Source organism: Bubalus bubalis, chromosome 8 (genome assembly GCF_019923935.1).
Source record: "Bubalus bubalis isolate 160015118507 breed Murrah chromosome 8, NDDB_SH_1, whole genome shotgun sequence".
NCBI lineage: Eukaryota > Metazoa > Chordata > Mammalia > Artiodactyla > Bovidae > Bubalus > Bubalus bubalis.
Window position 1 is genome coordinate 93,756,357 of NC_059164.1, and position 15,837 is coordinate 93,772,193.

At 44.6% G+C, this 15,837-nt stretch overlaps 1 protein-coding gene across 4 annotated transcripts in view; it reads left to right on the forward strand.

Annotated features, from left to right (window-relative positions):
- MEST overlaps nt 1-15,837 on the forward strand; it is a 48,512-nt gene that overhangs the window by 22,163 nt on the left and 10,512 nt on the right. The window contains exon 1 of one of the 4 annotated variants that reach the window (XM_044946880.1): nt 7,226-7,310. The exons of 1 other annotated variant lie outside the window; for it this stretch is intronic. Coding sequence is in view for 1 of the 3 variants with exons in the window: in XM_006041453.3 (XP_006041515.1) it covers nt 13,599-13,624 (26 nt within the window). In the remaining 2 variants the exon portion in view is untranslated. Of the gene's footprint in view, nt 1-7,225; nt 7,311-7,934; nt 8,220-13,361; nt 13,625-15,837 lie in introns of those variants that run through there. 2 more of the 4 variants (XM_044946879.1, XM_006041453.3) reach the window with 2 other exon arrangements.

Genomic DNA, 15,837 nt, shown 5'->3' on the forward strand with positions numbered 1-15,837 from the left:
CTTGACGTACTCCTTTTCCTATTTGGAACCAGTCTGTTGTTCCATGTCCAGTTCTAACTGTTGCTTCCTGACCTGCATACAAATTTCTCAAGAGGCAGATCAGGTGGTCTGGTGTTCCCATCTCTTTCAGAATTGTCCACAGTTTATTGTGATCCACACAGTCGAAGGCTTTGGCATAGTCAATAAAGCAGAAATAGATGTTTTTCTGGAACTCTCTTGCTTTTTCCATGATCTAGCGGATGTTGGCAATTTGATCTCTGGTTCCTCTGCCTTTTCTAAAACCAGCTTGAACATTAGGAAGTTCACGGTTCACATATTGCTGAAGCCTGGCTTGGAGAATTTTGAGCATTACTTTACTAGCGTGTGAGATGAGTGCAATTGTGTGGTAGTTTGAGCATTCTTTGGCCTTTCTTTGGGATTGGAATGAAAACAGATGCCCTTAATTAGGTTGAGGAAGTGTCCTTCTAGTCCTAGTTTTCTGAGCATTCATTAGAAATTAGATTTGAATTTTGTCAAATGCTTTCTGCGTCTATTGAGATGGTTTTTCTTTTTTAGTCTGTTAATGTGGTGAGTTACACTGATTGATTTTTGAATATTAAAACAATTTTACATTCCTTGGATAAACCCCATTATATGTTGTTGGATTTAATTTGCCAAACACTTCTTAAGGATTTCTGCATCTATGTTCATGAGGATATTGGTTTTGTAGTTTTCTCTTCTTGTAATCCCTTTGTCTGGTTTGGAACAGAATAATGCTGGCCTTATAAAATGAGTTAGGAAGTGCCCTCTCCTCTTCCATTTCTAGAATATTGTGTAAAATTGGGATTATTCCTTCCTGAAATATTTTGTGGTATTCACCAGTGAAGTCACCTATGCTTGGAGTTTTCTTTTTAGGGAGGTTTTTAACCATGAGTCCAATGTAATTGGTAAATATAGAGATATTGTGTTTGTTTCTTTTTTCTTGAATGATCTTCATAGTTTGCATTTTTCAAGGAATTTGTCTTTCATTGAAATTGTTAAGTTTATTGGCCTAAAGTTGTCCATAATATTCTGTTTTCATCTTTTTAATATGTGAAGATCTTTATTCTCTTCTCATTTATTTCTGACACCATTAAGTCTTATTTTTTTTCTTTTCCCTGATTCATCTGGTTTTTATTAATTTGATCTTTTCAAAGAATTAGCTTTTATTTATTTTTTTTAGTTTTCTCGACTGTTTTTCTATTTTCAGTTTCACTGATTCTGCTCTTTATCATTTCTTCCTTCTATTTACTTGGGTTTATTTTGCTCTTCTTTTTACAGCTTCTTAAGGCAGAAGATTAAGTTTTTGATCTGAAACAGTTCTTATTAAAAACAATTGACCCTCCTTATCTGCAGGATGGCCAGCTGGTTGAATGGGAGGATGAGGAACCAGGGATAAGGAGGGCCAGCTGTACTGCAGTCATGTTAAAGAAGGACTTGGCATTCTTGTATTTTGGTGTGGTGGTGGTCCTGGAACCAACCCCTCCCCTCAGATACCAAGGGGCTATTGTATTCCTTGCTGTAAATTTTCTTCTTAGCAAAGCTTTAGCTGTATCCCACAAATTTTGATATATTGTGTTTTTATTTCCATTCAGTTAAAATGTTTAATAGTTTTGCTTGTGATTTGTATTAGACCCACGGATTATTATTTAGAAGTCTACTGTTTAATTTCCAAATACTTGAGGAGTTCCGTATATTTTTCTGTTGCTGATTTATCATTTAATTCTACTGTGGTTAGAGAACATGTTCATTTGAATTCAGCCCTTTTAAATTTATTGAGATCTATCAAATATGGTCCAGAATATGATCTATCTTGAGTATGATCTATCTTGGTGAATAGTTCATGTTCAGTTGAAAATACTGTGTGTTTTACTTTTATTGTATGTTTTCTTTAAACAGCAATTAGTTCTAGTTGGTTGATAGTGTTGTTCAAGTGTTTTGTATTTTGATTTTCTATTTCCTCTATAAATTTTTGAGAGGAGTATAAAAATCCCTAGTTATAATTGTGGATTTGTCTATTTCTTCTCTAATTCAGAGAACTATAACTATAATTATAAAATTATAATCAGTTTTTGCTTATTTTGAAGCTCTATTACCATATGTATACACATATAGGATTTTGGGGGAGGGTAAATTAATCCCCATTTCACTGTGAAATCCTTCTTTATCCATGGGAACGTTCCTTGTTACAAAATCTTTTTATCTTTTTTTAATATTATAAGCCACTTCAGCTTTTTAAACTAATGTTTTATTTTATACTCATCTTTTCTTCCTTTTATTTTTCAATAATGACTTTATTGAGATATACTTTATATAACATATTCACTTATTTAAAATATAAGTGGTTTTATTATATAATTGTATAACTATTATTACTACTAATTTGATACTCACCACTTCCATCCCCAAAGTCCCTGTAACTATTAGCAATGACTCCCTTCCCCGCTTCCTATCCCAGCCCTAGGCAGCCACTAATCTACTTTAGGTCTCTATAGATTTGCCTAGTCTTGACATTTTGTAGAAATAGAACCATATAATATGTGGTCTTTCGTGTCTGACTTCTTTTAGTTAGCATGTTTTCAAGGTTCATCGATGGTATACCATATATGAGTACTTCAGTCCCTTTTGTTGACAAATAATATTCTATTATATGCATGTGCCACATTTTATATATCCATGCTTCAGTTGATGATCATTTGGGATACTTGTGTGAACTCAGTGGATTTGCATTGAAGTACCTGAATGTCTATGACAGGCATAATGCTGTGGGACAGAGACAGTGGGAATGGGGGTAGCGTGAATCATAGATGGAATGTAACCCCTCTTATGGTTGTAAAACCTCTGGTTCCTCTCTCTCTCTTTCAACGAGCCAGGCAAGAAAAAAAAAAGAGTAATTCATGAATTGGACTTTATTTGTGACCCAATCTCCCCAATTTAGCACCATGCTGCATTCCCCACTGTTCAGACTACAGAAGAGAAAGTCCGTGAAATACCAGCCTAAATTCAACGAAACCTTTTCAAATAAGTAATTTCATTCAACTGAAGAATTTCCAGCAGATCAAAGAGCAAAGTATGGTGTCCAGGACTCTCATACTAGCTGCTATTAGCAGCTGCCAAAAACAAGGGAACGTTTCATTTGGAAGTTTTCCTTGTTCTTATTTTAAGGTAAAGCTTTACTCTTATTTTCAGACTATTAGGGTTTCTAATATTATGTTAACTGTGGAAGCCACGAGCCCACAAGGTAGATAGAGGCCAGGACAGTACATTCTGGTAGACTCTGTACAGGCACATCCAAGATTCATTTCTGCTGTATCTTTGGTGCTAAAGACTCCCACTTTCTGTCCCATTGGTGCCAACATGGTGGAGGGAAAGAAATTAACTCACAGGTACAGGAGCATGAGGCTCTCCAGGAGCACTAAGAACAGAGCTGGATTCCTGCAGAGCACAACAGGGCCATGCCCAGAGGCCCATGTGATAAACCACAGGCTGCAATTTTTCATGACAGGAAAGAAGGAGGAAACAAAGCCTGTACATTCCTTTAACTGCACTGGCTGATAAGGGATTTTAAAAGGAGTTTCAAATCTGGGTTTCACAATTCATCCTTGCTGTTACTGCCTGGTTCAGACTCTGCTTGTTTCTTATCTTGACTGTAGCAATAGCTTCCATATCAGTGTCTCATCTTTCAGGATCCTTATTTTCCTCTAGTCCTTCTTTTCTCTGACATGGAAACATGTCAGTCTCCACTCCACCCTCCCTTAAGTCATAAATGTCATGTTTGCTTATAGAACAGAAGTGGAAAGTAAATACTAAAAGCATGCCTCCAGCTACCCCCAAAGGGCTTGCATCTATCCTCACTTGCATTTAGGGGCCAGGTCAAGTAACAACTGAGGGAACTGAAGGGTGTAAGACTAGAGAGTAAAGAGGACTTTATGGGAGCCCTTTCCCACAGGCATTCACATTCAAATTTAAAACAAAACAAAATAAAAAACAATAAATAAATCTCCCTGTAGACCAAATTTGTCTCTAAGCTGCCACTTTGCCAAATCTGGATCTTTCCAGGGATTTCTAATATGTATATAAATATATTGATATTGTAAATTTAAAAATATTTAGTTATATTGTACACATGTGTTTTTATGCAAGTAGAATTATAATACATACACTGTTTTGAACCTTGAACCTTGCTTTTTCATGCAAACTGAAAAACTTTACGTTTTTCAGCCTCATAGTCAGCACCTTATAAATGGCTACTTAGATTGTTTTCAGTTAAAAAGATTATTTTTCTAAATAATGCAGCATTGTTCATCCTTGGACACATGTCAGGGAGTATACACATAGAATAAATTTGGCAAAGTGGAATTGCCCGATCGATTTTAATAGCTATTGCCAAAATGCCCTCCAAAAAAGTTGTATCTATTCAATTCTACCAACAGTGTTCCTCTGTTTCGTGTTTAACTTCTTTTTTTCCTGTATGTATCTCATTAGTTATTCCCATCAGAATAGCTGCTCTCATTTCACTGGTCCAGAGTGAACTACCCACAGAAAGTTTCTTTACTCTGTTTATTGAAGAACGGGAGGAACATAAATATGTTTTGCCTACATATAAAGTTAATGGTCTGTGGTAAAGAATGTAGACTTTTAAGCAGCCTTCCATGTCATTTGGCTTGGGAAACACTGAGTTAGTGTACTAAACACTTGGCATGGGTTTGGCGGAAAAAGGTGGACCTTCTTGGGCAGGGCCTGCCAAGCTGGATGATGGCCTCAGTCCTTCCTTCCTGCTCACTGCACACAGCACTAAGTCTGTGCCCAACTGTTTCTCCTCTGGTAAGGAAGGGCTGGAGCCTGGGGATGGGAATGTGCTTGCCTTTCCTGGGAAGTGTGTTTTCCTCTTCCCAGGACCTCCTGGAATTCTGATTATCCCAACTGGATTTGTGGGTGGGGCTGGGACTTCTCTGGAGTACTGGGTCACCCCATCACATGCTTCAGTCTCATCTTCTCCCCTCCACCATACTCTCATGTCATCTGGGTGAAAGTCTTGCTCTTTTGCCGGGTGGCCAAGACCCCAGAGTAAGGAAACGTTAAACTTTAGAGGTTCTAAGAAACAGAGGTTTCAGTAGTAAAAGATCTACCAACAGATAAAATGATTCTGCAGAAGTTAGGTGGTGTTGCTCTGGTTCTAGCAACTAGCTCCCTGCTGGGTGCCATCTTGTTCCCTGCCCCCACTTCCTAGTTCCTGGCCGATCCTCAGGCCCCTCCTCCTCTGGGAACTCCAACAGAGCTTTGTTCACACCTATATTAGTCACTCATCAGCTTATGTATTTGTCTTTACCACTGAATTGGGAACTATTGAAGTTCTTAACAATAGCATGTCCTCTGTGCTAGAAACTCTTCTCTTCAAACATATTAACTTATTGAGACATCATACATCCCGCACGTTATGTTGGTATCCCCATCGCTGGTAAGTTTTTGAACATTGTATGATGACTTGTTCAATTTAGCTTTTTCTCTCTACTCTTATCCAGAAGGAGTTTTGAAAAAAAAAAAGTCTACTTATTAATGATTTACAATCAACAGTCCCTTAGCCAAAAAACAAAACAAAACAAAAAAACCCCACAACATTCATATAATAAGAATAAATTATACAGAACAATAGCAGAATTGTTTCCTTATTTAGTCTGTTGGTGCTGCTAAGTCGCTTCAGTCGTGTCCGACTCTGTGTGACCCCATAGAAGGCAGCCAACCAGGCTCCTCTGTTCCTGGGATTCTCCAGGCAAGAATACTGGAGTGGGTTGCCATTTCCTTCTCCAATGCATGCATGCTTGCTAAGTCACTTCAGTTGTATCCGTACTCTCTGTGACCCCATGGACAGCAGCCCACCAGGCTCCTCTGTCCACAGGATTCTCCGGGCAAGAATACTAGAGTGGGTTGCCACTTCCTTCTCCAACAGCTGCTAAGTTGCTTCAGTCGTGTCCGACTCTGTGCAACCCCACAGACGGCAACCCACCAGGCTCCCCCATCCCTGGGATTCTCAAGGCAAGAACACTGGAGTGGGTTGCCATTTCCTTCTCCAGACATCAAGGCTATTTATTTGGCCTTCTATAGCATCAGTTTAAATTAGAACACTCTTATTTCCATCTACTAGACTAGGACAGCTGTGTGTTTTTCCTTTAAAAAATAAATTCTGTAAGCATTAATAGTTTTAAAAGGTGACCTGTGATTTTTCAAATATCATTTTAATTCTACAAAACTTTTTGATGAATAAACAGGAGCAGACATATCTGGGTTCAAATCCTGGCTCCACAACTTACTAGCTTTGCAACCTTGGGCAAGCACCTTCATCTTTCAAAGCCTCAATTTTCTCATTCATAAAATTAGGATAATAATAGTCCCTTGACAGCATTATCATCAGAATTAAATAATATAATGTACATAAAGAGTTTAGGATAAGAATTTGGCACATAGCGATCAACAAATGTTTGTACAAGGGAGACAGCACAGAGGGAGTAATATTATCTATAGGAAGCTGGTGGGGAAGGCTTGCAAGAGGTTGTGACACCAAAGTTGAATTTTCAGGAATGAACTTTTTAGATAGACAAAGTGGGGAATAATGTATTTGGGGACAGAACATATGTAAAGGCATGCAGAATAGAAACCACACTGTTTTGTGTGGTTCCCACACAGGGAAGAACTACAATTAGCAACATCTGGTCAGATTATGAAATTTTGGGAGGTAGGTGAGGTAGGGGTGTAAGAGAGAGGATACTAGAGTAAAGGAAAGACCAGATTTTTGAAGTGTTTTCCATGACCAGTGACAGAGCTTGAATTTAGCATTGGAAATAGGAGTTAGTAAAGAGTTTCAAGATGAAAGGAGATGTGATCTGATTTGCGTTTTAGAAAGGTCACTTTTGGCAGGTGTGTGAATACTGGATTAGAAAGGTGTGATTGTGGAGACCTGGAAAACCAATTAGGAGGCAGTAGTCCAGGTGAGAGATAATGAAGCCTGAACAAGGGAACTGTTTGTTGCAAAAAGAGGGAAGCAAGATGAATTCAAGATACTTTGGAGGTAAGTTGAAGAGAAGGGGGAAGGAAGAAGCAGGAAGGAGGGAACTTGCTCGGATTTGTACCCAAGGCTGCTTGCCTTTTAGTCCCATTCCATCAGGTGACAGGTATTGGAGGAGATTGGAGTGGCTAAGGATGCCATTAACAGTGATAGAGAATACAGAAGGTAACACAGGTTCTGGGGAAGGGGAAGGAATCAGTTTGTAGTGTGGGAAGGAGAAGATACATAAAGGGTAAGGAATTTCACTTAGCCCTTGTGGATTATAAGACGTAAGTGGGCCTCTTCATTTATGTGAAGAGGAACAGAAGGCAGTCAAATATATGGATCTAGAGTTTGGGATAGAGGGAAGGGCTGGAGACGTAGATTTGGGAGTCTAATGGCACCCCACTGCAGTACTCTTGCCTGGAAAATCCCATGGACGGAGGAGCCTGGTAGGCTGCAGTCCATGGGGTCGCTAAGAGTCGGACACGACTGAGTGACTTCACTTTCATTTTTCACTTTCCTGCATTGGAGAAGGAAATGGCAACCCACTCCAGTGTTCTTGCCTGGAGAATCCCAGGGACGGGGGAGCCTGGTGGGCTGCCGTCTGTGGGGTCGCACAGAGTCGGACACGACTGAAGCGACTTAGCAGCAGCAGCAGGATAACTATGAAGGTAGGGAAATAGTTGAGATATGGAAGGCTCACCAAAGATCTCGGTTAATAACTAATCAAAGTATCACTTCTTGGCCTTCAGTTTTATCACATAAAAGTACGCAAATTGGGCCCTGTAAAAGTTTATTCGTTTATTCAGCCTCTTCTTGTTCGAGGCACAGCCTGCCATTTCATACCCTTCTCAATAGGTGGCGCTGACGCCCGACAGGCAGCAGCACAGGTTGGCTCGGGGGCGATGGGCATGAGCTCGGAGGTGGCGACGCTCTATCCCTGAGCCGGGTATTCGGTGGCTTGGCTGGGTCTTTCTTGGGACCGGGGTCAGACCGAGGAGCGCTGACCACGGGAGGCGCATGCGCAACCTGGTCCCCCAAACATGGAATCTTGTAGCCCAAGTCTTAACTAAATCAGCTAGGAGACGGGCAGGGAAGAAATGTCCCTCCACCTTTACCCTCCCAGCCCACCCGATGAGCGGGAATGAGCACACTCGGGGTAAGTGACTAGTGTGCGTGGACCACACCTACCCTGGGGCCAAGCTGTGAGTGATAGTGGCCCGGGAGGCCGTGAGGCCGGCTGAGGCATGCCGGACTACGCTGGGGTTGGTGGGTGGCCGCACGAGGTGTGAGCGCCACTCGAGGGCCACGTGGGCGAGGTCCTCCTCAGTCATCGTATCCTAGAACCTCAGGGTCAGACGAGAACACAAAAGTCCCCTAACTCTCGTCCGAAGCTCAGCCTGCTTAACCACCCCTTCAGGAAATCGGGTCTCGAGTTGCCGGGAAGCTGCGTCTTCCCGCTGTGGGACATCCTGGGTGGTTGGGAAGGTCCAGCCACACGGGCCTGGACGAATGTCGGGGGTGGGGGGATACGGGGGGCGCACCCGCGCGGCGCCGGGTGGGTGGCTCTCGCTGGGAGTTGGAGCAGCCGAGAGCAGGGTGCGCAGGTTCGTGACAAAGCGCCGCGGTAGTAGCGGGGGTGGGGGCACTGGAGGGACTGGTGGAGGAGGACAGCTGAAGGTGTGAGGTGTTGATAGCAATCGAGGAAAAGCAAAACACCTGCTTCTGGTTTGACTCATCCAGGCTGGAGGAATAATCTAATGTGGAATGTAGTTTAAAAAAAAAACAACAGCGAGTTCTGTGCTGTAGCCCTTTCTTCCCCAGGCAGCTAGAAAATTGCTTGTCTGACTGGAAAAAAAAAAAAACAACAACTGTTTTCCTTAGAGGACTGTGATGAGCATCAGATGAGATAATATACATGAAAGTGTAAAGAACTATAAAAATGCAAGATAGGATTCATATCGAATTCTTAAACTCATTTATCTGTGTGTGCAAGATGTATTCCAGGTGTGGAACAGCAAAACAGGACCGAATGTGGGATTATGGGATGTGTCCAGTAATGCACAGGGTGTGTAAAGATACTTCAGGGGTGCTCAGTATTACTGTAATCTGTCTCTTAGGTTTATCTTATCTGGTTAATGGGTTATTCAGCTCCCTTTCTTCTCCCCAAAAATGAGCCTGAAGAGGAAAGGAAGACACCAGTGGCTTTTTGGATATATGGGTTAAATTGAATTAGGAGGGAGGTTGACATGACTGTATGGATAATTTCTTCAATTTGTCTTGCCCGCAGCTTGAAGCATCATGTTGTACAAAGTGCTCTGGGCTGAGGAACACCCAGGAAAGATCTTGTTGTGGATCTGACCCTTCAGGGACCGGGTCACCCTGGCCAAGTTCCAGCACCTCTCTGAGCCTTAGTTTCTATCAGATGGGACAAGACCTTAAAGGTCATTCATGCATTCATCCAGAACTTGCATACCTGCCACAGGACTGCCCAGCCCCTAGAGACGGCAAACTTGTCACGTCTCCACATGGCTGAGATACCCAGTCTCTCTAGACAACCCTGACTATTGGAAAATTCTTTATGTTGAATCAACATCTGTTTCTCTACAATTTGCACTCATTGGAGCCATACAGAATAAAACGTCTAAACATCTAATGCTGCTTCCACAAATATTTGAGCACTGCTAACACATTTCCTTCTTCCACTCACTCCACAAGGCTTCTTTTCTTCCAACTAAATATGCCCGGTTATTTTAAACAGGGAGGCAGTGTGGGGTAGTGGAAAGAACGCCAGCTTTGGAGCCAGAACACATCTGTGTTCAGTTCACAGTCCTTTACATACTAACAGTGCTCTGAGCTGCTGTATCTTTCTCTGAAAAATGTAGATGAAAATACTCATCTAGCGATTTATTATGAGAATTAGGGATAAATTGAGTAAGGATTCATGCTATAGTAGGAGTTTAAAATATGACAGCTTTTACACCTTCAGTGACATAATTTGCAATGCATTTTAGTCTTCTCTGAACAAATTCCTGTTTATGTGTCTCTTAATAATATCTGGTCTGTAGAACAAAATAAAACACTTTCCGTGAGGTCTAACTAGCAAATAGAGCAGGATTAGCTTATTCTGGGTGCTTCTCTAATTACAGTCTACAGTCTGCTATGGGTTTTTTGGAGACATATCACAGACTCACTGTCAACTAAAATCATGAGTCTCTTTATGTGCTGCTGTTCAACCAGGTTTCCCCCATCTTGAACTTCTTTATTTGAATTGATAATTTTGGCTCTTGAAAGTGGCAGTCCCAGTTCTGTCCTGTTGTCTCCATAAATATCCTTGTGTTTGTCACTGTAATGACAAACTGGGGTCTCAAACTGGGGTTCAAAAAATATGATTATTGAACCCACAGTGCCAGCCCTGCTGATCTTGCACCGCTGTTGCACATCAGCAGGCTAATAAATGTCAAACTTTCTACCCTCATCCTTGCACAAATCTGAGGTCTTACTATGTGAGACTGTCTGAAAATTGGAATGTGACAAGAATGTAAGATAAGCTATGGGTTGAGGGAATGCTGCTATCTGTGATCTCGGTCAAGTGTGGTATTTGTGTCTAAGAGCTGAAAGAGTGCACTGAGAGCCAGCCAGAGGCAGGCTTTGGATTTATGTACGGTTACATGTTTTCTCAGGCACTTAAAATGTTTTATACTTTGGGCCAGATTCTCCCCTGGTGGAGGAAGCTTCTCTCTGTAAGTCGAGCACAGTTAGAAAACTCATTAACTGTTTGGCTCCTGGGGCATTCTCGAGCATTTTCTCCTGGCTTTAGCCAAGCTGATCTCTCCTGGTATCCTCTGCATTTTTCAGACTCCTTGCCTGTGCGCTGGGAGGTTCTTCCAAACAGGAATGCTTCCTTCAGCTAAACGAGTTAGAGATTTGAAGTCCTTTGCAACCTACTTCTCCAAGGAAGGTTTTCCTAGCCCTGCGTCCGGGAGGGTTTGTGGAGAGCATTAGAATTTCACTTGTCTTTAAGCACTTCCCTTGTCCCCACCCCTCCCCCACCCCAGCGGTCTCCCCTCCTGTCTGCCCACTTGTTCCATGTGGGTGGACATGTTCCTTGGCTTTCAGAATAAGATCCTTTGTGAGCACGCAGTCCATTAAATACAAAATTTCCTTCATCTTGGATGCTGGTGCTTCTGGTGTGGTGAGAATAAAAGTAGGGAATTGCTTGTAGGACTCATAGGTTCCATTGACAATGACTATGAGAAACTATAATGCCAAGTTTGTTTTATATTGTTCTCTTAGTTAAAATAGGAAAGTCTTTATTTTGTTGAAAGGACTGATTTAAATTTTGCTCAGTAATTAATTCCGTCCTTAAAAGGTGGCGGTTCGTTAAAACAGGTAATCCTCTGCTTGTTAAGGGGAGTAATTGAAATTTCATTAAGTAACCAATTAAGGCCGTAAAGGGTTTAAATCCAGCGGTGGCTCCTCATATTCTTTAAGACAAATTGTAAACGCCTTAAGATGAAATACTCCTTCTAGCCTAAGTTTTTGCCTCTCAGCTCCGTAGCCCAAAGGGTTTGCAATTTTCCCCAAAGGTCATGCGGTCCTGCACCTCCGGTGCTTCTCGAATGCCGTCCCCTCTGGTTAGAATGCCCTTTGTCTCCGGTAAATGTCTATTCATCATTCGAAACAACCCTTTCCCCCTTCTCCTTAATTACTTCCTCCCCTGTGCGCCCTCAAATTCTTGCACTTATTCATGCAGTATTTATTAGGGGCCTGCTTTGTGGCCAGTGCCTTGGCGGGCTCTTGGGGATACAAAAGGTGAATAATACTTGGGCTCGGCCTTTGAGGGGCTTGTGTGTTGAGGGGAGGGGACCAACCTGTCACAAAACGTTGCCAGGAAATTAAAGGGAAATTTTAAGCCGTTGTCAGTTCTTGGGTGTCATCCCTACCAGATGGTCAACATCTCGCTTTGGGGTCGGGGGGAGCGGTTCCCGGGGCCATTTCTCCTTGGCCTTTGCACCGTTAGCTCTTAGCGTTCTGGAGGTGCTCAGTTAGCAGTTTCAGGAACCTCTGAGGCGACATCAGTAGAGGTGTACCCTGGGCCGCGCCGCACGTTTTTGGTGACAGCGTTCACAGACAGTGGTTTCTCCTGTGTCCAACTGGTGCCCCTCAGCTCCCTGGCACCCTGTGAGGTGCCCGGTGGCCTCGGCTGGCCGAGCCTTTCAAGCCCGGGATGTCGGGACTCTGGCTCGCCCGCGCTCTGGGCAGCTGAGCGACCGCGGTGGGCGCGAGTGGAAGGGAGGCCTGCAGCGCCCCCTCTGGAGGGAGCTGGCACCGCAGCCCGCACGTTTGTCAGGATTTCCATTTGCAGCCAAAAAACGGAACACACACTCTGATTCTCTACACTTTTCTCTTCAAAGGTACTTGATAAATGCCTTTTAAAGGATTGTGGATGAAGGGGGAAAAATCCTTCCCTCTTTTCGGTACCATTGGGACCCTCGCATTGTGATTCAGTCTTACACAAATAAAGGGCGCTTTAGTCTCATCTCCTGTGCCTATCACCCCTCCTGGCTCGGGTCGGGTCGGTGCTGGGAGTGGGTACCGCGGGAGGGCTGCGGCAGGGCTCGGGCGTGCGGACCACGTCGCGCTGCCGCAGAGGACAAGCCCGCGGCCGTGGCCGCGCGCGAAAAAGAGCCTTGGTTTTCCGCAAGTTTTGCCATCCCACCCACCCCTTTTTCTTTTGCTTCTGAGCGGCCGTCCCATGAATCCGCCGAATAGCTCAGAGGTAGGCCCAGCTCGGCTTAAATCCCCGCAATTAGGGACCTAGGAGGTGCTGGGAGCTTACGGACCGCTGCTTTGCCGCGGGCGCTTGTGCCGTGCCCCCCCTGCCTCCGCGAGGATCGCCAGGCAAAAGCAGCAGCCCACAACCCTGGGTCTTAGTGCATTTGAGGTGGAGCGGCCACCTTTGGGGCTTGGAGGGGGGGGCTTATGGGTGGTCTGGGAGTGGTGTTGGGGGGGGGGTCTCAGGAATTTGTGGTCTCTACCTGCATTGTTAATTCGCCGGAGGAGGGTTTTTGTTTGTAGAACCTGTGGTTCAGGGTAGGGGGCCGTGAAGGAGCAGTGGGGTGCTGGTGGGGTCAACACCCCTGAAAGTGCCCCCCCTCCAGAGCTGCACTAGGAGGGGCGCCAAGCAGCAGGGCTGCGAGGAGGGGAGGTGGCTTCAGCGGGAGGGGCACTGCGGCGCGGTGGGCGGGCCAGGGGCGGGGCGCGGGTGGGCTCTAAAAGTCGGTGCCCACTCGCTCAGCGCTGCCGCGGCCACGAGCACCTCCCGGTGCATCCCGGCGGGTGGCGCCTCCTCTGCGGCAACCGCGCCTTCGCGCATTGCCGCAGCGCCCACCCCGGTGGCCGCCTGCCGCGGCCGCGCCGCCCTCCTGGGCCGTGGGCTGCGCCCTGCCGCCGGCCAGCCCTGCACGGCTGCGGGCGCTGCGGCGCGCCCTTTGCTCTGGGCCGGCGTGCAGGCGGCATGGGCTAAGACACCACCATGGTGCGCCGAGATCGTCTCCGCAGGTGGGTGCGTGGCGGGCGCCAGGGGTGGGGTGGCGGTGGCAATGTGTGCCTGGCTTGGAGCCTCTGTCCCCAAATGGGTGCGGGCTAGCAGGTAAGACGTTGCCGGTCGGAGCTGGGGCTACTGGACCGCCACTCGTGCACTGGAGGGGAAAATCTCGGGAGGTCGGGAGGCATGTGTTCTTGTCCTCTGAGCCCGCTCTACCTGCTTGGGAGGAGATGTCTCGCCCGAATGCCGTAGAACGTTCAGAAGAATGCTGGAGTGTCCTAAATTAGGATTTCTAGACCCCGGTATCGCTCTGATGCAATTTAGAATTTCTAGACCCTGGGCGTCGCCCTGTGCGATTTAGGGTTTCTAGACCCTGGTATGCCCTAGGGTTAAGATTTTTAGACCCTGGTACTACTCTGATGTAATTTAGAATGTTTAGACCTGAGTATCACCCTGACATGATTGAGAATTTTTAGACCCCGGCATCGCCATGGTGCAATTGAAGATTTTTAGATCCTCTCGTCACCCCTGCACAATTGACGATTTTTAGACCCCAGTACCCTCTTGGTGTAATTGAGTGTTTCTAGACCTGGGTTTCACTTGACGCGACGTAAGATGTTTAGACCCTGGCATCACCTTGGCGCGATTTAGGGTTTCTAGACCTGGGTTTTGCTTTGGCGTGATTTAGGGTTTGAAGACCCTGCGGTCGCTGTGGCGTGAGTTACCGCATAGGTGTGACTAGAACTGGCAGTGTGTTATCACCAAGGCGTAAGTATTTTTTAGATTTAAGTAACAGGAAGCCAAGTGAGAATGATGTGACCAAACTGTCATAATATTACACATGAATTATTTGCACTGGTTTACAAAGTATTGGGCTTCCCAAATGGCGCAGTGGTAAAGAATCCTCCATTTGATGCAGGAGACGCAAGAGACGCAGGTTCCATCCTTGGGTTGGGAAGATCCCCTGGAGAAGGAAAGATCCCCACTCCAGTGTTCTTGCTTGAAAAATTCCATGAACAGAGGAGACTGGTGGGCTACAGTCTATGGGGTCACAAAGAGTCGGACACGATTGAGCAACTTAGCACACACACACACATGCACAAAGTAGCTCATAGTCTCATCTCGATGCTGTAAAGTGGGCAGGTTTGGTGGTATTAAATGTGTGCATTTTTCCTATTTACAAGATAAAGGCTCGTAAATGTTCATTAATTTCTGGGACGTTTGTTACTGGCATTTGCTGAATTTATATTCTTAATTCTTGGCTCATCAAATAATGGAGATTTTAGTCAAAAAATGTTTAATCCATTTTACCTACTGACTGCCTGATTGCTTTCATACTAACAATCCTAAAATATTATTAGGGGCATTTTTACTGAAGTAATTAAATTTATGGCTTCGTGAGGGGTTGCCTCTTTGCATTCTTAGAGTAAAAGAGAAGGAAGAGATGGTGGATGGTGGTCCAGAAACAGCGTCTGTTCATTCCTGGGGCTACCACTGCCCACCCCCCCCCACCCCCCGCCCCTTCAACCCCAGGAATGGAGGGGGGAGCCGCCTCCTGCTCCTCTCCTCTAGTATCCCCTCCCTGACTCTCTGCTGAGTCACTGCAGATACACAGCTGCTGGAACCTGTAAATGAATGAGAAGTATGGGGAGATCAGGAAGGATGAAATGCGCAGGTGAAAATGTATGTCCAGGACAGGTAGCATGGAGAAATGATAACCTAAACCTAATAATACCTTTTGACACCTCACCTTTTAAGGAGACAATGGGATGCAGCCTATTACTGTTACAGGGTGAATATTGTGATATAATGATCATGTTCAGGGTACTTCTTCTAATCATTTGTTAATCTTTCTACCTTAAAAGAACCAAGTCACTGACTATTTTATGGACATATACTTCGGGAGAGGGGGGGAAGACTGCCTTGGTATGCCTTAAAATAGGCAAAGGAGCTGAGATTCTCTGTGGACATAAAACCACAAGTTATTAAAAAAAGAACAGCTCTAAAATAAATAAATATTAGTATGTTAGGGATTGTGACCAGATTATAGGTAATATGGTGGAAGGGTGTGTGTCCAGACAAAGCCATTTCCACCAGGGCTTTCACAATGAATTCCGCTTGTTTATAGTTCTGTGTTATTCGTAATTCTTAGTTTTAGGAGGTATTTCCTTCCATTCTGGCTACTTTTAAGAGAACATCCATTCTACTGATAATTCTTTCTTTGGTG